The 20,558-nt window shown below is 43.0% G+C and overlaps 1 protein-coding gene across 5 annotated transcripts in view; it reads left to right on the forward strand.

Annotated features, from left to right (window-relative positions):
* Positions 1-20,558, forward strand: part of FILIP1 (filamin A interacting protein 1) — a 109,328-nt gene that overhangs the window by 82,829 nt on the left and 5,941 nt on the right. For 3 of the 5 annotated variants that reach the window (XM_056342974.1, XM_056342975.1, XM_056342979.1), the window contains 2 exons: positions 7,824-10,629; positions 17,642-17,859. In XM_056342974.1, the coding sequence (XP_056198949.1) occupies positions 7,824-10,629; positions 17,642-17,848 (3,013 nt within the window). In that variant the 3' untranslated portion in view covers positions 17,849-17,859. Of the gene's footprint in view, positions 1-86; positions 269-7,823; positions 10,630-17,641; positions 17,860-20,558 lie in introns of those variants that run through there. The other 2 variants (XM_056342978.1, XM_056342976.1) reach the window with 2 other exon arrangements.

A 20,558-nucleotide genomic window follows, 5' to 3' on the forward strand; every position in this document is an offset into this window, starting at 1 on the left:
GGATGCCGGGGGGGGCGGGATGCCCGGGGGGGGGGGGGCGGGATGCCGGGGGGTGGGCGGGATGCCCGGGGGGCGCCCGCCGCCCTGGCTGGGCTCCGGCCGGGCTGGTCGGGGCAGAGCGGCGCGGCGGGGCTGGGGCGGCCCGGAGCTGATGTTCCCGTCGGGCTGGAGCCCTGGAAGGTGCACTTGGGGGGGCTGGGCTGCGGGGCTGCCTCGCCCGGACAGCGCATCCAGGGGTCAGGGAAGGATAACCGCAGCTCGGAGACAGGTTTGAAAAATTTCAGCCCTCAGCTGAGCGCTGCTGCTTCCTTCTCGCACAGATGCTGTTTGCATGCTTTCTGCTCGTCCCCCTTCCCCTCCTCCGACCTGCGAAATTAATGTGGATATCTTAACTGGGGGGGGGGGGGGGGGGGGCTGGAAAAAAGTGCCTGTTGGATTGTAATACTGGTTGATAGCTTGAACAGGTTTTGTTCTTAAAGATCTTTGGTGCTTTTCTTCTGTGACCAAGGTGCTGGAAAGGTGCTGGGACACTGAATTTCCTAAGTGTCCCTGTTCCAAAATACTGCCTTTAGTCACTGTTCGGTTGAAGTAAGACGGTTTAAACACAAATTAACTGTTTTAGCAAACCAGATTTTAATTTTTTCAAAATCAGAGTTAGAAACAAAAGGAGGAGAAAAAATTGTTGCGGAAGACAAGCAATGTGTCCTCCAAAGTAAAGAAAATGTTTTCTTTCTTGCAGGATAATTTGGGAACTGTTGTGTAGTTGTGAAGTAGCAAGAATATTAATTTGCTTTTGATATAATTTGATACAACCACTTTTTAAAAGTGAATTCAGTAGTGAAGGATATGAAGTTTTTTACGCTTCCAATTTTGTATAGGAGGTAGCCATAAAAATTTGGCTTTATGAGTTCCTAGAGCTGGTAACATTTATTTTCCCCACAAGTTTTTTATTTGTTTTCAGAGTTGACCCTGTGGTAAACTGAACAGCAATTCGGGAAGTTCTGTAGCAAGGTCATTCAAACATTTGTCTCTGTTCCTTGCCTTTAGAGATTAATGGATAGAAAGGAGAGAGTAACACAGATGTGCTTTATTCTTTTGCTTCCCGTGGGATCTGATCTGATTTGCATCTTTCTTCTCTTAGTTGAGACGGATGTGAGGGAAGGACTGAAGCTGATGATTTGAAAGTGTTACCTAATTTTGAATTGACCAGCTGGAGTGTTAGCCCTGATTGTTTTGCTTCCTAGAGAGCATGACTACCTTTTGGCTCTCTTTGGTTTTAGCTGAGACTGTAAGTGCTCAGACTCAGTGAAATTCAGCCTCTGAGTATCTCACCCTGGCCCCAAACACAGAAGCACGCAGAAATAGTCCTGACATATGGAGGATTTCCCAGTGGCTGCAGAAATAATCTTCAAAATCAGCTGTTGTACATTAAACAGGAGAAAAAAAAAAAAAAGGGAACTCCTTTATTAAGTTAAACCACCTCTTGCTGGTTTTCATTGTCCAGGGATTCTAGTGAGCAGCCTCTCAAATCACTTAATGGGCAGCAGCTTTCTAGCTACCACTAGGAAGTTGTCCAGTCTCTGTAACTCTGCATATGCAGTAGCAAACTCTTTAGGGTTGAAATGGAAAGACGAGTTTGTGAAGGCTTTTGCTCTCCCAGTGCTTCCTTGGGATTGCTGAGTGAGTGGCAGGAATGCTGTTGGCCTCTCGGGGAGGAAGCAGCCTTCATCAGCCCTCAGTCAGCTCATCCCTAGAGTGACTAGGTCCTCGTTAAAGTGCTTCTCTTAACCCCTACTTATTGGCCATCCACAAAATAGGACAGAAGTAATTACATCCCATCGCAACAAACGTTTTGGAATCTAAATGGCAGAAAAAGGTACTACAGGAGCAGTATGTCCGAGATGGCTTTGTGCTAAAGCAGCAACGAGGAGCTCTGTGGACCTCCAGGCTGTGAGGTCCTTCCAGAGACCTTACCTGCTTCCCTCCTTCCCACCCGCTTCCTTCTACCTGCAGTTCCTCTTGCTGCCCTGGTTTGACAGCAGGGAAAATAGCTCTCCACCTCTCTCCAGATTGCCCTCCACATTAGCCTCTCTCCTGCTAGCGCTTCATTAAACACTGACAGACGCCTTGGGAAGCTTGGCTTAGTCTGTTTGCAAAGCAGGAAGCTAAACCAGGCCAACGCAGCTGAAACACGGTGCCAAAATGTTCACACATTTGCAGACCACAGGGGCAGCTCATGTCCTTTCAGGTCATCCTCTGGCTTGCCCTGCCTAATCAGCATTTCTTTGCATAAGTGAGTGCTTATTTCTATGCTAGAGATGGAAGAGGTGGCATGAGCATTTGTGATGTTTTCTCATCTTGATGGAAGTACAAATGGAAAGGGCAATGCAAACACTGGTATAATTTTCAGTACATGTTTTGGGGGCTTTTCATTTGTGCCTGCTCTGTTTGAATGTAAATTTTTTTGAAAGTAAAATTTCTGAAGTAAATGCTTTTTTTGAGGGGAGAGGTGGTTTTTTGGAAGTCACTGAGCATCTTTCCCTTGATAACTGAAACTTCTTTGTATTTTCTGAAAATACTGTAAGCCACTTTGGAGAATGGCTTCTCATATCAGCTATCAGTGCTAAGCAGGGGTTTTATAGTTCCCAATTTGCCACATTTATTGTATTTCAAATGTAGTTATGAAGTTTATGATCCTTCAGAAGGCAAGAAAATGTCTCTTGGCCACTATTTGTAATATCTTTTGCAAATGTAGATGAGAACTAATGCTTGATTTTAGCTGAAGTCTTGCTGCTGCTACTGCTTTTACCATCTACAAATGAAATCTCATCTAAAATCCAGTAATGCACATTGGGGCTCTCCTGGTATGAAATTACTGCAGCGTCTTTCAAAAACACAAAAACATTATTTCCCAGCTGCAAGTTATAATTATAATTTGCATTGAAGTCTTACTGTGGTCTGAGAAGAGATACTGTGAAAATGGACTGTGGGGTTCCGCCTTTGCATCTCAGTGACTGAACTTGACATATGCAGAAATAAAACAGGAGACACAATGTATGTGGTTAAGCAGAGCCTGTAGCTTTATTGATTCAATAAATTGATGCAAGAAGCCCTTCAACCACTCTGCATGGAAGGAGGAGATACAGTTATCCATGTCCTCTGTCACCTGTCCTTCAAGACAGACTCAGGGACTTGCTTGCAGCAGACCAAAGCCCTGTCTGTGTTGGACATGTCTTCTCAATGTACCTAAAGTGCTGTTTTACAAACTGTGTCTATTCCGTAACCCACAACTATCAGAAGTACATTGACACAATAACTGTGCTTTCTGGCAGCTGGCATGTCACTGGGGGAAGGAGGGGAAAAGTATGGTATTGGCTAGGTTTGCTTTAAGGAAAAATTGCCATCCAGATCTGAAGGAGTGATTAGTCCCAGCGTGAGCAAGGCAGTCAGACTGGTAGGACAAAGCACTGGAGTATAACCGTAATAAAAGCAGTGAAGCCACATCTCTGGAGGGAGAGGCTTCAGCAGCTATCAGCATCCTGTTGCACTTCTGATCATCAGTCTGAAGGTTGGAGGAAGGAAGGGTAAGCAGAAAGACCCTTTGCAATGAAATGCTTCAGCACAAACCCAAAGAAAGGAGGACACGGAGGGCCTGGTTACTGCCCGTCCACTCTCACCTTCCTCCTTGCTGGCTGCTTCCAGCACACCATTTATGAAGGATGTTAAAACTAAGTCCATAGTTGCACTTCCTCCACTCCGGGGCCTGCCTGCTCTGCAGGCTGAGATTGGTTGGTGAAAGTCTTCTCGCTCCTTACTCCGTGTGCTGCCCAGCATGGCTGTGAACAGCTAACGCTGCAGGCTGTGGAAGGATGCAGGAGACGCAGCTCCCTGATGCAGCAGGGACCATGCAAACTTGCATCAGTAGCTTTTGTAGTCCAGTGTCCTTCCCCATGCCAGTCAGACATCTTCCTTTGTGGTACAAAATCAGGGAACAGCATTGTCCTGGGATGTTTGGTTTTAACTGAGGCAGTTAACAGTTTGCACATAGTCATACCTAAAGCTTTGCTATTTTATTTATCTAATATACTGCAAGGGGGAGTGTGATCATCTTGAACGCTGGAAAGCTGTGGGCACCTGTTCTTCAAATACTGTGGGGAGGACAGATAGCAAGGAAAGGGAGAGACCGTCTGGATCCTCATGGCAGCAGAAGACCGTGTGTTCGGGGAATGACTCGGGCTGCATGTTTTGATATGATATGCGTGGTAACCCGTGCGGAAAAGGTGCTGCACAGACCTCAGCAGTGCTCTCCACAAAGGAGCAGGCAGCATGGTCCCCCTTTCTGCAGGGAACTGGAGCAGATCTGCCTGTTTCCCTGCGGTGATCCGGATACCGAGCCCCTCAGACACACTGGTGAATGCAAGTTATCCAATTGTATCCAAATTATTTCTCCCCATCTCTAAAAGACCCCAAACCAAGACAGCAAATACAGGGACTGGACTGGGAGTACCAAACTGTTGGCTTGTCGGTGTTTTGACTGTATCTAGCCCCACATTTCATTATTAAAGATTTTGGTTTGGTTTGTTTTTCTTTTCTTTTTTGCTTATTTTGATCCTGAATGCAGGTGCTTTCAACCCCTTGACAGTCCAGAGTGCAGTTGCTCTGGATAACACGTTGCAGACACACGTGCTGTGAATCTGAGGTGCTTTTAGTATTGCATCAGAGCCCATGCAGGTCTGCGTTACTTCACACTCCTTAAAGTAAGCATTAGCAGCAGCAGTCCGATGAGAAGCCCGATAATACATCAGTTGTGAGGGTCAAGAGGGGACAACATCAATTCCATTTTAACCACTGAGGTAGGAGAGTTCTACAAGGATGGAAAAGCTTAAACTCAGCTTTATTTTAGTAACAGAAGTAACACTTCTGAAAAGGTGTAGATTTTGTTTATTACTTTGGCATCTGCACTTATTTGGATGCTGTTTTCCCATCCATCCCTCCCAGAATCGGATTTTAGAAGCGGTTTCCCTGGACGTGGAAAACAGAAGTATTGTCAGGTATCTCCTGTGAAAGTTCACTTGTCAAATCTTAGGCAGTCTAGTTTCACCGTGTAAAAGCTGAGGCAGGATAAAATGCTGCATGGTGCTTCCTACCTTGTTCAGCACGGACTTGTTAGTAAATTCATCTCCACGTATTGGCACAGTTACAGTGCTTTGGTTTTGCATGTCCCAGAGGGGCCAGGCCAGATATTCCCCACTGTCACCTCTCCTGCTAGGTACAGCAAGGCAGTTGACAGTGCTAATGTGCTTTCTTCTCCTGTTGCTCAGTCTTATCCATGGCATTTCTTTGTCTTAGTGTAACAGGTATCTGGGCTTTTTTTCAGCGGCTTTCTTGGCAGTATTCCCTAGTAGACTCCCAGGTAATCATGGGGGCCGTGTGTGGCCAGTGAATTGTTTTGTACTCTGCTTAGCAGCTTGGCTGGTCCGTACCACCTGTAGCAACTGCTAAGTGAAAATCACACGTGTCCATTATGAACAGCCTAGGAATTCAAATTCATAGGCAGTTTTGTGAGCATCTCTAGATAGTCTTTCAAGGGGCAAGACTGTTAAAAAGAAAACAAAGTGCTGTCTTCTGTTTTTTGAATTTATAGGGGTCACCTTAAAATTTTCCTGTGGGACAAGGGAGGCTGGAAACGTTCTGTTTTGAAGATCTCGTATTCTTGTATATATGTTTATGACTTTGGGAGATGGGTCATTTAGAGCACCACCAGATTAGGGCACACTGTTCTGTCATGGCAAAGTAATATTTTGTGGAAAGGTGCATACTATTTCTTTAAAAATGTAGCCTGGGAGAGATGAGGGAGAATTCTTGGCAGAACCTTTTGCATGAAGCAGTGTGATAGAACAGCCACGGAATATATTGCATGCTAATAAAGTTCCTTCTTCAGTGGGAAAAGTGCATGCTTTGTGAGTGGCAGCGCGTCTTTTACCTTTTGACATTCTAACTTGACCCATAATGAGGCATCCACCAGCATGCCTTTTCAGTCCTTTCCAAAGAGCTGCCAAAACTAAAGAGATTTTTTTGAGAATAATCTGTGACCCAGCAAGGTTGGCTGTGAGGTTTGTTTGTTTTTCTCTCTCCTGCTGGTTCCTGCTATTCTCTTACTCCCACATCCTACCCGACTCTTGTTTTCAAATGCATTCTTCAGCCTTCTCCTTCCCTACCTACTGCATCCTGTGTTCTGCTTTCTGACTTCCTTCTCTTTTCTTATAGCTTTTATTTCCAGTTCCTGTTCATTCTGGTCCCCGAGGAGCAAGGAGTGAAACATTAACAGTTGCTGGAGGACCAAGTTAATATGGCTGTTAGGAGTTTAGATTTCAGGTGAGGGCTCCGGGAGACATCCTTTGTGTATGACACTGTGCCCCGGAGCTCTTTGCACCACTTCATTGCTGGGGCAGCAGAGAGGATTTTATGTCTGTGCTTCCTCCACTACCATCTACAGTCCAGCATTTCAAATAAAAATACTGAGAAGAGTAAATCTTTGCTAAGATATGGATGTTCCAGTTATTGCAAGTTAGTTAACAGGTGGTAAATTGGTTTGCTATTATCACTTCGCTGTGTGTCTCAGTTACAAAGAAGTTGAAAAGCTTCAGATGTAGGATAAGCAAAGCAAGTGGATTTGCATCGTCACGTGTATCTTGATAGGGTATATGGGAGTTATAGGTACTTTGGCAGTGGTTTGAAAAACATGTCATTTCACGGTAAATTCAGAGCGCGTACCTGTGTCTTTTCTAAGTCGTATTGCTACTTTTATAGTAAGGCTCTTACATTAGTAGAGGATATATCCCTGTGTTATCTGTACCTCTTTGTCAGCTAAGGATCACCATCCTCAGAAATCTGTGCTTAACAACATGTGCAAACTTCCTGTGCTGATGTCCACATATCCTGAATACAAATCACAGATATAAAATACTTCTATTACTAGTAATTTCTCCATTTAAATGTTGCATGGGTAAGGCTGTAAAATGTCGTTCTTTATTATCTTTCTGAGGATACACCTAATTTGAGTATTGCGAGCTTTTATATTGGCTGAAAATACAGCTTTGCAGACTATATAAAAGAAGAGTGTTTTCCAGCTGAGGTTTTCCAAAGGTTTGATTAGTCTGACCCTTGCAGTCCACAAAATCTACTGCTGTAAATGGAAATGTGCCTGGAAGAAGAAACTTTTGCACATCATAGTCACTCTGCTGGCAAATTTATCTTCCTGCTAATTTCTTATGCCTGTGATGCCCAGATGGTTTTCAATTGTGTGCTAATGTAATCTTCCGTCCTGCTGGTTTATTTATAACCAGGATTGATCCATTTATGTGTGGCTGCATATATCAATTAGTTTTCATTTTTTGTATTATTTTACTCATTTTTGTGTATGCAAGACATAAGGAGGAATCCACCTTGTAAAACAACTTTGGTATAAATGGATTGGTGAGTAGATATACACCTGTCCTGTTGGGATATTACATACTTTTACCAACATCATCCTAACAGAGAAATAAATGTAAATGTATCAGACCCCCATGTATTTGTTATCCACACAGGTATAAAATTTCACTGCTTTTCAGAATTCTAGATGATTTAATGTCATTTTCAGTTAACTTTTGTAATGTAAAATATTTGGGTTTGGAACGTAACTGTAGTTGGTAGTTATTTCTTGAGAGACTACTTAGGTTATTACAAAAAAAAAAAAAAAAGAAGGTTATTTTAAAAATTGAGAAATACACACATGCACACACACACATATATTAGTTTAATGCATCTCTTCTATGTTTCAGGTTGAAAAAACTTCTTGAGCAGGAGAAGATCTATCAAGCCCGGAAGGAGAAGGAACATACAAAGCGGCTCAATAAGCTAAGAGAAGAACTAGTCAAGCTCAAATCATTTGCACTCATGCTAGTAGATGAAAGACAAATGCATATTGAACAACTTGGTCAGCAAAGCCAGAAAATACAGGACTTAAACCAAAAGCTAAAGGAAGAAGAAGAAAAACTTAAAATTATCAGTGCAAAAACAAAAGAAGATGGACAAAACCTGATGAAGTTAGAGGCAGAACTTGAACACAAAACATCATCATTTTCTCAAGAACATGAGGAGATGACTGCTAAACTGGCTAATCAAGAGTCACATAATAGACAGCTGAGGCTTAAGCTAGTGGGGTTGACTCGCAGAATAGAGGAGCTAGAAGAAACTAACAAAAATCTTCAAAAAGCTGAGGAGGAACTTCAAGAACTAAGAGATAAAATAGCAAAAGGGGAATGTGGGAACTCTAGCTTAATGGCAGAAGTTGAGAACCTCCGCAAGCGTGTGCTTGAAATGGAGGGGAAGGATGAAGAGATCACAAAAACTGAATCCCAGTGTAAAGAGCTGAAAAATAAACTGCAAGAGGAAGAGCACCATAGCAAAGAGCTGAAACTTGAAGTGGAAAAACTGCAGAAAAGAATGTCAGAGTTAGAGAAGCTGGAAGAGGCTTTCAGTAGAAGTAAGTCTGAATGCACCCAGCTACACTTAAACTTGGACAAAGAAAAGAGTTTGACTAAGGATTTGATAAATGAGTTGGAAGTGGTGAAGACTCGAGTGAAAGACCTTGAAGCATCAGAAAGTAAGTTGGAAAAGGCTGAAATAAGCTTAAAAGATGACCTTACGAAGCTGAAGTCATTTACTGTAATGTTAGTTGATGAACGAAAAATTATGATGGAAAAAATAAAACAGGAGGAAAAAAAGGTTGAGGGTCTAAACAAGAATTTTAAAGTTGAACAAGGGAAAGTTATGGATGTAACAGAGAAACTGATAGAAGAAAGTAAGAAATTTTTGAAATTGAAATCTGAAATGGAAGAAAAAGTATCTGGTTTGACAAAGGAAAGGGATGAGTTAATTGGCAAACTGAGAAGTGAAGAAGAAAAATCCTCTCAACTAAGCTGTAGAGTTGACCTGTTAAAGAAAAGAATTGATGGTATGGAGGAAGTAGAACGAGAAATTACGAGAGGTAGAACCAGGAAAGGACCAGAGCACGGCTGTCATGAGGACAACAAGATTAAAGAACTTACCATTGAAATTGAAAGACTGAAAAAACGTCTCAAACAATTGGAAGTGGTTGAAGGAGATTTGATGAAGACAGAAGATGAATATGATCAACTAGAGCAGAAATTTAGGACTGAGCAAGACAAAGCTAACTTTCTTTCTCAGCAGCTGGAGGAGATAAAACTCCAGATTGCCAAAACCAAAGCAATAGAAAAAGGTGAAGCGGTGAGCCAGGAGGCAGAGCTGAGGCACAGGTTTCGTCTGGAAGAGGCTAAAAGTAGAGATTTGAAAGCAGAAGTTCAAGCTCTTAAGGAAAAAATCCATGAGCTGATGAACAAAGAAGACCAGCTTTCTCAGCTCCAAGTTGATTATTCAGTTCTGCAGCAAAGGTTTATGGAAGAGGAGAATAAAAGCAAGAGCATGGGGCAGGAGGTGCTGAACCTAACAAGAGAGCTGGAGCTTTCTAAGCGTTACAGCCGTGCTCTGAGGCCTAGCATAAATGGACGAAGAATGGTCGATGTTCCTGTGACGTCCACTGGTGTGCAGACAGATGCTGTGAGCAGTGAAGCAGCAGAAGAAGAAACTCCAGCAGTGTTTATAAGGAAATCCTTCCAGGAGGAGAATCACATCATGAGCAATCTACGACAGGTAGGTCTGAAAAAACCCATGGAGCGTTCTTCAGTGCTGGAGAGATACCCTCCAGCAGCGAATGAACTTGCAATGAGGAAATCTTGGATACCATGGATGAGAAAGAGGGAAAATGGGGCTCAGGCAACGCCTGATAAAGGAGCCCGGACCCACAGTAGTTCAGCGCATCCTGGGGAGGTTGTCCTTTCACCAAAGCAGGGTCAGCCTCTTCATATTCGGGTGACACCAGATCATGAGAACAGCACAGCTACTTTGGAGATAACCAGTCCAACCTCAGAGGAATTTTTTTCAAGTACCACTGTCATTCCTACTTTGGGAAATCAGAAGCCACGAATAACTATCATTCCCTCTCCAAATGTTATGCCACAAAAAGGAAAAGGCAATGAAAGTCCCATGGGCCCTGATCGTTCTATGTCTCCAGTCACTATAACAACATTCTCCAGGGAAAAGTCCCCAGAGGGAGGGAGAGCACCCTTCGCTGACAGACCTGCATCACCAATTCAGATTATGACAGTATCAACATCGGCAGCACCGGCAGAAATCTCTGTCTCTCCACAGTCGCAAGATATGACCATGGGAAGGGCTGTCTTCAAAGTAACACCAGAAAAACAAACCGTCCCAACTCCAATCCGCAAGTACAACGCCAATGCCAACATTATTACGACAGAAGACAACAAAATCCACATCCACTTAGGTTCCCAGTTTAAACGGTCCCCCAGTGCTGCACCCGATGGTGCAAGTCCTGTCATAACAGTCAGACCGGTGAACATAGCAGCAGAGAAAGAAGTTGTGACTGGTACTGTCCTTCGATCGCCCCGGAACAACCTGTCCTCGCGACCTGCAGCAAGCAAGGTGACAAGTACTATCACTATAACACCTGTTACAACGTCTTCCACCCGAGGAACACAATCAGTGGTAAGCAGCATCGTCTCATGATGTAGTCTTGATGGTAAGGAGAAGGGCAACTACAGTTGCGGCTTGAGATGCCAGCAGGGAAAATGGATGGAGTGAGGAGAAACTCTTGATTTCCCGACATTTGTTTTAGATACGAGCTTAACCATAAAATCAAAATTTGCCGGATTCATATATTTTTGTGCCAGTGTTGGACACTGTTATACTTCTGGCATTTTCTCCCAAAGGATTAACTTTCAAAGGAAGTCCCTTCAAAGTTCCTTTGAAGTTATTTTCATAATGGTAATCCTGTAAAATTGCAAGTGAGAGACAGAGAGGGTCAAAGAATGATGAAGGTGACAGAGCAGGAAACTTTCTGTTACTGGTGAGTGCAGTTTCTGACTTCTGAAAATACTTAGAATGATTTTTGGCCCAGCTGATGGGTCTTTAGAGTGTGATCATGCAGGCTGGTATTTCTTTGGTATAATCCCATCGTAGTTATAATTTAATTAGTATCCACTATAATACTGAACTCCAAAGGAATAAATAGGTAGACATGGTATCATTGCTGACAGTGCCAAGCCCCTTTCAGCCAGCGAACAGTAAATCTCTTTCTGAATCTGAAATTCTCGACTTCTTTGAGTGCGGCATTACAACAGTGCTTCATCTAACATATTTTTGCTAACATATTGTGCCTCTGTGGTGGTACCCTGGCTGCTTTTTTGTACTTTAATCAGGCTTTCAGCTATGTCTTTAAACATATTGGACAATTATTTATTGATAGTCCTCCCCTCAGGTTTATTACTGGACATGGTTTTGCATTGCTTTACTTGGAAATACCCTGGGAAAGAAGAATTTAACCAAAATAGAAAACCAGCAGTACTGTATTAGTCCAAAAGCTTATTTAGCTACACAGAGCCTGCAGCAGATGCTTAAGGGAAGATTATTTTGGGTAAACACACAGTAATGTTTCCCTCAGCGTCTGTTCTCAGTTTTTGGCAATAGGTGGGTATTTCTTTCTGAAGCAGGGCCTGTAGCCACATCTTTGTGTTTAATAGACCGTGGCGGAGTTTTCTTCTATTTATTCTTCTAATTACTTTTTGAACTCATTTATACTGTTGTTTCCACAACATCAGGGGGCAGTGAATTCAGTTGTGGGCTCTGGGAAAAATGCTCTTTTGTTTGATACCTTTTATGCAATACCTTCATTGGTTACAGCCTCTTTCTTGTATCTTGACAAATACTGAATAGTCATCCCCTGTTCATTTGTCTGTGCTGCTCAGGAGTCTGCAGACCCCCACAACACGTCTCGTTCAGCCATTTCTTTCCAAGCTGAAATGTCAAAGTGTATTTAAGATACACTTCCACACTTCTGGAGAGAGACTGCCATGCCCATTTAAGCCCTCTAACTTAAGGAAACTTGCATTCATCATATACAGATCTATTTGGGTTTGCACATGTGCTCTCTCTCTCTCCCCACATATATAATGTGTATACTGTACTGTACAGTGTTTTCCTAGAGACAACTGTTCATTTTTTAAAAAGTCTTGAATTAATTCATTTACAAACTCCTTTGTCTCTCAGAAGCTTGGAAAACTTTTCTTTTTTTAAGAGTTCCTCATTCTTTTTTACTAGATGTCTGTCTCTACTGTGATGATGCGCTGAACCATGGCAGACAAAACTTTTTTGTTTTGTTTTCATCTAGCTAAAAAGTGGTTTCTTTCTTCACTTCATACTCCCTGACTTGGAATGTAAGGAAAATAGTTCAACCATAAGATTTACTTTTATCTTTTGCTCCCCTTTGTTTTTTAAGATCCCTAGTCCTTAGATGAGCAGGGAACTTCCAACAAGCCCAAATGTGCCTTTTCCTCCCTAACCCCTTGAAAAAAAACTCAGAAGTTGTGTATTCACCATCTGTTTTGCAAATGACTACTTTACAAACACATTTCAATACCCCTAGTCAGAAAAAAACAAGTTGTGACGATTTACTCAGTAACCCTAGAAGAAACCAACATCGATATAATTTTGAGCATTTAAGTCCACAAAATCAGAGAAGACAAACTGATACACAGCTGCTTTCTTAGCTTACTGATTTACTTCTTTTCTCAACTGTCCTCATACAAGATGCTTTGTGCAATGTACTAGTGCAGTGCCAAGCTACAAAGGGGAAAATAATTCTGAAATTCGAGCTTTCATCTGTTGCTATAACAAATCTGCAGTTACTGTTTTCATATTTGAAAACATTTAACTCTTCTTCCAATTCAAATTTTTAGTTACCTTCAGTACTGTGGTGAAGTTAATGTTAAGGTGGTGCACACAGGTTCAGCCTGAACTGTGATGTCTCCCTGCATATGTGAGTCCAAAACCAGACTGTGGTTTCTTGATGAACCATCATGACTTTTGAATCCCACAAATCCCATGGATTAAGGGGTGTTACAGTTGTGTTTATTTGCACTCTAAAGTAGCTAGAGATTTATGTTCCTTTGATCCAAGTCCTCTTCCGAGTCTGCCACAGTTTTGATTTAGGTAAAATGAGACCCTGATCCAAAGAAAGACACAGGCACCTGAAGGAGAACATGGGAAATTTTTGAGCGCTTAGCCAAAAAGATGAACCGAAAAAGGCACCGGTCAGTGACTGTGTCTCCACTGGCTCGTAAACCTACTGGACCCAGATGTTTTGGAGGACTTCACGTTCTGCCTGCTGCACAAGCCCAGGGTTACCTAGCTGAGGACTGGCTTTGTCACACCAGTGCTGACACCCAGTGCAGTCCAGTCCCACAGGGGCCTCCACAGCAGGAGCTGGTGTGATGGAGACTGTTTGACCAGTTGGATTGAATTCAGCATTTAAGAGAATCATTGCCACTTGGATTAAAAAAAAAAATACAACCAAATCCTAAGCTGGTAACTGCCTTTTATATGATAGCCTATGGATTTGGGTAATTACCACAAGTAAAAAAAATGGATTTTGGTGCTCCTTAGCTTGACTAGAGTCAAACCTATTCCCAGGGAAATACTTGGACTACCGTAACAGAGCTAGCAGATAGTTTTATTACTACAGATGGACCACAGCACAACCAAAAATTCCAGACTATGAGGCCAGAGAACATGCAGACTAAAATGAGCCTGAAACTGTAGCCTGGCTGTTAGCCCTGCCTGAGCACATTAGCCCAAGTCCCTGTTCCCAGGACAGTTCATATAGTTTACAGTAAAAAATTCACAGAATAAAAACAAATATTCTTGGGGGAAAAAACAACGGTGGTGCCTATATCCTTTATTTATTTATTTATTATTTTTATTTTTTATTATTGTTATTATTATTAAGGCTTTATATTTGGCTGTAGGATTGCTGGTAAATTTGGGTCTTCTTTGGCTACCAGGATGGGTGTCAGTCCTATAATGGCTTCATCCCCGTGCTCCCCACCTCCTACAAGCCTGGCATCCAGTGCCAGCTGTTCATGCTGCCAGGGTACACAGTGAAACTGGTGACATGCAAATCTGCAGGGAGCAGAGGGAATCCTGGCTGCAGCAGGGCCAGCACAGTGGCATGGCACCAACCGTGCAAAGCATTAGGTAACCGAGGCAGGAAGGAACAGCTGAAAAGCTGTTGGGTGCCAAAGCTAACTGGGCACACGTTAAAGCAGCTATAAGGCTACTTTCATCTGAGCAGCATTCAGTTTGAGGCCAGCATCTAAACTGAGCTCTTTGTAGGTGTCCCATATATGCCCTAAGCTTCTGTTAGAGTTACTAGAGATCCAGGGGTCAGCTCGCTTGCCTGTTTAGAGGCGCGTGGTGCTGTCTGCATTCCCTATAGCAGTTGAGACAGGCTGGTAGTTCTAACACAGACCTGTACCTTTCTGCAGTGGAAGCTGACGGGATACCTCAAATGGCACAGCATGCCCAGAGCACTGAGCCCTGTGCGCTGGCACGGCACTGTGGGGACTGGAGGGTGATTCAGCTGAGACCCCACTAGCTTCAGTGTGGGCTCAATTGCCCACTGGGCTCCACTGACTGTACTGACTAGATCTCAAGGCCCACCCTTTCAAGATTCAGTTGCCTAAACATACTTCTTTAGTGTCATTTTAAGTGCTGTCAGGTAGCCTGCCTAACTTCCAGCTGCTTTATCAGAGGCTGAAGGTCTCCCTGGGTCCTCTGTCTTATCTACCAGCCCTGTGCTGGTAGCTTGAGGTAGCCCAGGGCATCTCAAATTGCACTAGGTATCTGTGGCACCCACTGAACTGAACCATTTCTGTTCAGGGCGAGCTGGTCCCTGATCTGATCAGGAACAAGTGCTGAAAAAGCACCTTTGTTATTAAAGTATTCCAAAAGTGAATGTGTGTGTGAAACCACTGTTTGTATGTGTCAGTAAAATGCACTAAGCAGGATCTGTTATAAACAACAAAAACATGCTAAATGTTCTGTACATTCAAATTGCTTTTCTTCCTCTAATGGGACTGTTCAACTACTGCAACCTTGCGGCTTAATATACCTGCCGGTGTCTGCAGTGAGCGCTGACTACCGACCTAACCAGCTCAGCGGCTGCATGTATTTATCTCACTCCCAGTAATGTATTTCCTAACCTCGCTCTGGCTCCCTGTGCTATTCCAGCAGCATGTACTGCCAGCTCAGAGCCAGCCAGCATCACTCTGCGTCCCGTGGGGCTGTGCCTTGGGCACTCCGTGCCAGCTGCGTAAGGGTTGGTTTCTGGTTGGAACTGCATTCCTGTATCAGCCAGAAGACAGCGGCCTACAGACAAACAGGGCTGGAGGGAACTGCTTAGAGCTTGGTTCTTGGAAGAGATGACCGAGAGACAGACAGTCGTGTGGCTTCTCTGGAACTCTCTACTGGAGAGTGTCCTCTGCTCGCTTACCCCGTCACTCTCGTCAAAGGGGACTGCTTGCTGGAGAGCCACCTTTGTGCCGTTTCACTTAGCAAACACAAAATGCTTTCGCAGCTGAGTGTGAAGCTGGCATTAGCTTCCGTATGATCAACATGTTAGTACGCTGTAAAGAAGGCAACTAAGAAATATAAAGCAAGTTAGAGTTCTTTTCAAAGTGCTTTTGAGTGATCTAGGCTTGAAATGAGTAACTTGAAAGCACCCAAATCCTTAGTTAATAATTTACATGTGAATAAAGCTGAAGAAATGCCTGAGATTCCAGCTACTTCATTTGATTGCTTCATGTTTACACACTGTGGAGCTCTTTCAGGGAGTACAAGATGTTTGTCATTTAGGTTCCCTGGGATGTTGACATATTTTCCAAGGCTGATGGAATGCATTTGCATGTTTTGCCCTACAGAATTGTATGGGCCTAACTTGTTTTGACATCTTCATGTGAGTTCCATATTAGCCTTTAGACTGCTATTGTAAATGTTGCTTTTAGTTATTGAAAATGGCTTCCTTCCTGCCAGGCAGACAGTATTCGAGTTTTGCGGTTGTGACTTTTTGTGTGTATGTGTACGTGGGGTTTTGAACTGTCCTTGGAAGATTAAGGAATGGTTTTCCTTTGAATACTCAGGCTGCAGACAGAAGGCTCTGATGCGACTGGCTAGAAATCCTTCGAGAGAGAAAAATGCTCCTTCATGGATCATTTTTAAGTAAATGTGCAAATAAATGTTGCAGTCGATGCAGCCCCCTCATCCAGTCTATTTCAGCAGTTTACTTGTATTTTGCTTACATGTCATAAGTTGCAGAATTTAGTCACTTAGCAGATGGGTCTAGCTAGAATTCCAGGACCTTACGAGAAGTATTTTCTTTTGTGACATCAAAGTCTTGATTATCTAACCAGAAAAAAGTCATATATGAAGTTCAGCTGAGACACAATTTGTCACCAAATTTGTTAACGTTTTGAGTCTGTATTGCACGCTGCAGTAGGTGAAATGCATTTTCCTTTCAGAATTGTCATGGTTATAAGTGTTTTCTTTAGGTCATGGTCCATAAGGGGTAGCTTCCAGTTTTGGTGTTGGAGTATGTGCAACATTATCTGGCCAGTGGAGACAGAAAATAGCAGCTGGCCCTTTCGAACCTTTTTGTCCTATCCAAGTGTTCCTTGTGTGTTTACACAGTGGGATTATTCAGTTGCCTAAACGTATGTACTGATTCTGTTTTCAAAACTATAGAATAGCTACTCTGGCCTCCAGCTGGTGCTCCAGAAGGGCACAGATCCCTGGTAGGAGCCGTGTTGGGTCTGCTGGCCCCACGCTTGGGTCCTCAACCGCTTAGGCCATTTTTATTTTTCTTTATTCTGAAGTCCTCAAATTTGAAGCTAAGTGTACTTGGTAGGCTGTTGTCCAGGGCAGCAGACTGGCAGAGATAGTGAAGTGACCATGTCCACACTGCCTTGAGGTATCCCTGGAAATCTGGGCTGCCTGCTTCATCCTCACCAGAGTTCATCGAGTTGTGGCTAGGGTCAGGGGGGAGAGCCCTCTCCCACATCCCTCCTCCCACAGCCACAGGAAAAGGAGGTCCAAATCTTTGCTCTGACTCTCTCTGCAATTCCCAGTGCAGAAAGAAGTGGTCCCAGCCACGGCCCCAAGCATACTTCGGGAAGCAAAGTTCAATTTTATCCATAATGCTAAGAAATCTTGCCCCAGCTCTGAAAATACGGCACTTACTCTGGGTTCAGCATTAGCCTCATGTAGCTATATTGTTTTGAGGGCCTGTGCTAGTCTCTGTGCAAGATGCTAATATTGCTGTCCGACAGCTAAGCCAGTGTTTCGGTAGCTTCCAAGGCAGTCCTGCACTGTGTTGTGCTGTGGAATCGGAGTTTTAGAGGGATTCCCATCCCTGTGACATCTTGATGCAAAACACCAGACCTCAGTTCTGGGAAATGTTTAATCCCCACCGTACCTTTGGCCCTACTCTACCAGTCTGTGCTATAGCCAGGTTCCAAATGTGTACGTTAATTTGCTAATAGGGGTGAGTTGGGACATTGTTGCTTGAGAGGTAGATGAAGAACCAATGAAAAAATACAAGATGAGCATATATGAGAAGAAAAAGTCCTCTGTTCATGTCATTTCTCTCTGTCTCTTTCTTTTGCAGACAGGACAGGATGGGTCATCCCCGAGACCTACACCCACCCGCATTCCTGTGTCAAAAGGTATGAAAGCAGGAAAGCCAGTAGTGGCAGCCCCAGGAGCAGGAAATGTGACAAAATTCGAGCCTCGTGCCGAGACTCAGTCTATGAAAATAGAACTGAAGAAATCTTCAGCCAGCACCTCTGCCTCCCTGGGCGGGGGTCAGGGCTGATGGCGGTGGCTCAGGGGGTATGTTCTGCAGGTTTTACTGCTACCATGGAAGTCAGCCCCCTCCCTGTCTGTGTAGTTGCTCACGTTTCCCTGTACTAATGAAGTCCTGCAGCTGTCACTTACAACAAACTAATAAGTGTGTGCACTGACTACTTAAGTAACAACATCCTTTTGTTTTCTTACTGAAGTTTAAAAAAAAAAAAAAAAAGCTATCAAAAAGGCAGTTGTATGCCAGGAAGCTTTTCAGCCTAGGAAGTGGGAATGGGAGAACTGCACTAGGTTATTAATCTAGTTCAGAAACTCTTAACGATAGACTTGGTCACTTTTTAATAGATTTAAGGTTTGGTCACTTCTACTAGATTGTCTTCCATCTTAACAAATCACTTTCCACCTCTGCTACTGCATGGGGCACTTGCCTTCCCGCCTGTGATCACATTGTTGAGGTGCCACATTATCTAGGGAAGCAATGCCAGGGGACAGCACACCTGAGGTCCTGTTTTAATGACAGCTAGTACCTCAGGTGTGGGAAGGAGGGGAAGAGAGAAAGGTCGGGCACTGTGTGACCAGCCCTGTCTCTAGGAGTCTTCCGTCCAAATCAGTGTTTCTCAGTGGTGAGCTGCTTTCTCAAGGCGGTTACAAAATTCAAGGAGGTAGGGAATTGGCACAGTATTTGGCAGCAGCAGTGCTAAGCAGCAGCTTATTTCTTCCAGAGGGGGTTAACATTCATAGATAGTACTTAGAACCAGGTCTCTGACTTACACATGCTGGGATGCTGCCAGCTCAGGGGTCAGATGAAGGCAAGTGAGCCAAAACATGTTTAGTCTTTAGAAAAAGCTTGAGAAACATTGATCTGGCTAAAATCAATACAGTCCATTTGTGCCTGCTCCAAAGACCACCAAAGGCTATGAAGCAAGTAAATTCATTGACTTTACTAGGTTTTCAGTTTTCCTGGCTGGCTGAACTTATGCTATATTTAAACCTTAGTTGCCAAGCATCCTTATGTTGGCTTAGAGAGGAAGTCAGCACAGACTGCTGGTGGCAGAAACTGGTATCTAAAGGCAAAGCTCGGGTACAGTGAAAGAGAGAGGGTTTGGTATGGAAGTTACTCTCAATTCTCAGTTGTTTGAAATATTTTCTCTTAAATACAGACCACCTCACAATACCATGGCAATTCATCATTTTTCCTTCCCTCTTTGTGATTTCCTCATTTATATGTTTGCATTTTTAAGCATGTTTTAAGGAATTGTTCCAGCATGGAAATGGTGTGGATGCCAATGATTGTTATGGTTGTTTATTTAATAACAGTAAAGTTATTAAAGGGCATTTCCATTAAGTGATCAATTTCCACAGGAGAAAGTCACAGCCAAAAGAAATGGAGCCAAGCAGACTGATAAATGAGTGTTTTAAAGCTTGTATACTCCCTCAACCACCACAGCAAGCTGTAAAGGACCCAGTGGTTAGGAATAGCTTTCAGAAGGCAAGGCAGGAAGACCACCAATAAATAATAAATACAATTCACAGAAAAGAAAATGCACCAGTGGGTGAAATACTAAAGGGCTTTCTGTCTGGGGGAAGAAATGTGATGTAAGAACCTGCCACAAAAGGTCAACAAAATTATATTCAGTCCAAGCAGTGTTTAGTCTTCAGTCTGCGCTTTGCATTGCTCTCCAATTTAAGATCCAGATATGGCCATTATCGCAGAGTAAAGCTGGCATTTTATTATTCACATGAAGGGCATTTTGTCTGTGGTGTAAATGCTGCTGCTACATCAGAAAAGAAGGTTTCAATTTTCACACATGTAGCACCTGCTACACTTGTTAATTTTAAGGTTCTGGTTTCATATGACACCTGAAAATCAGATTTGTATTAATAGCATTTTTCATAACACTCAATTCCCAGTATTTCAGATAATACTTGGAAACTGGAATTAGCAAGCAATGTGAGTTACTATGCCTGAAATACATCTGATCCTCTCAACTAATTGTTATCACTTAAAAGCCTCTATTTTTCTATAGATTGTTGCTGAGATCTTACTGTTCTTATTGTAGCATAGACTCTTTAGCAGATGTTTTGAAGCAAACACATTATTAAGAGCTTTTTGCTGGATAGTCTCTCTAAATACTGGCACTGAAGCAAATCTTCAGGTCAAAACATTGATTTAAATAATATTGCAAACATGAGCCCCAAGCTAGTGTGGCTTGATGCAGTGATGAACTACAGATGCCTTAAGCCCTCCTTTTCAGATCCTTGTTTCAAAGAGATTTAGTTCCTTAGTTAACTGTTGCTATACAGAAAGCAATATTTAGTGTGTGCCTGTGGTTGAAAAAATTGTTTTGCTTGAGATCTAAGAAACTAATTCACCTGAAGAAACAAGCCAGCCTTACGGTACCTGAAATCCAGGACACAGAAAGTAGCACAACTGAACCAGAACTTGCAGGCACAAGCCAGGCATTGACGCTTGTAGGGTCAGCAGGATTTCATGAGACAGACTCAAGAAATTCCAGACATGTCAGACAGAAGATCCTGTTATTTTCCTCAGTGGCAGCACAACAGAAAGAAACTTTTTCACCGTAGCAGGAGCCTAAAGAGTTGGAATCAGGCAACTGATTTAACCGTTAGCTAAAAATAGGTATTTAGTTGTATTCATAATTTTTAACATCTGTTTTAATTGACTTGATACTCTCATTTATTGAAGGTAGAAGAAGGGTAAG

This window comes from Falco biarmicus, chromosome 6 (genome assembly GCF_023638135.1).
Source record: "Falco biarmicus isolate bFalBia1 chromosome 6, bFalBia1.pri, whole genome shotgun sequence".
NCBI lineage: Eukaryota > Metazoa > Chordata > Aves > Falconiformes > Falconidae > Falco > Falco biarmicus.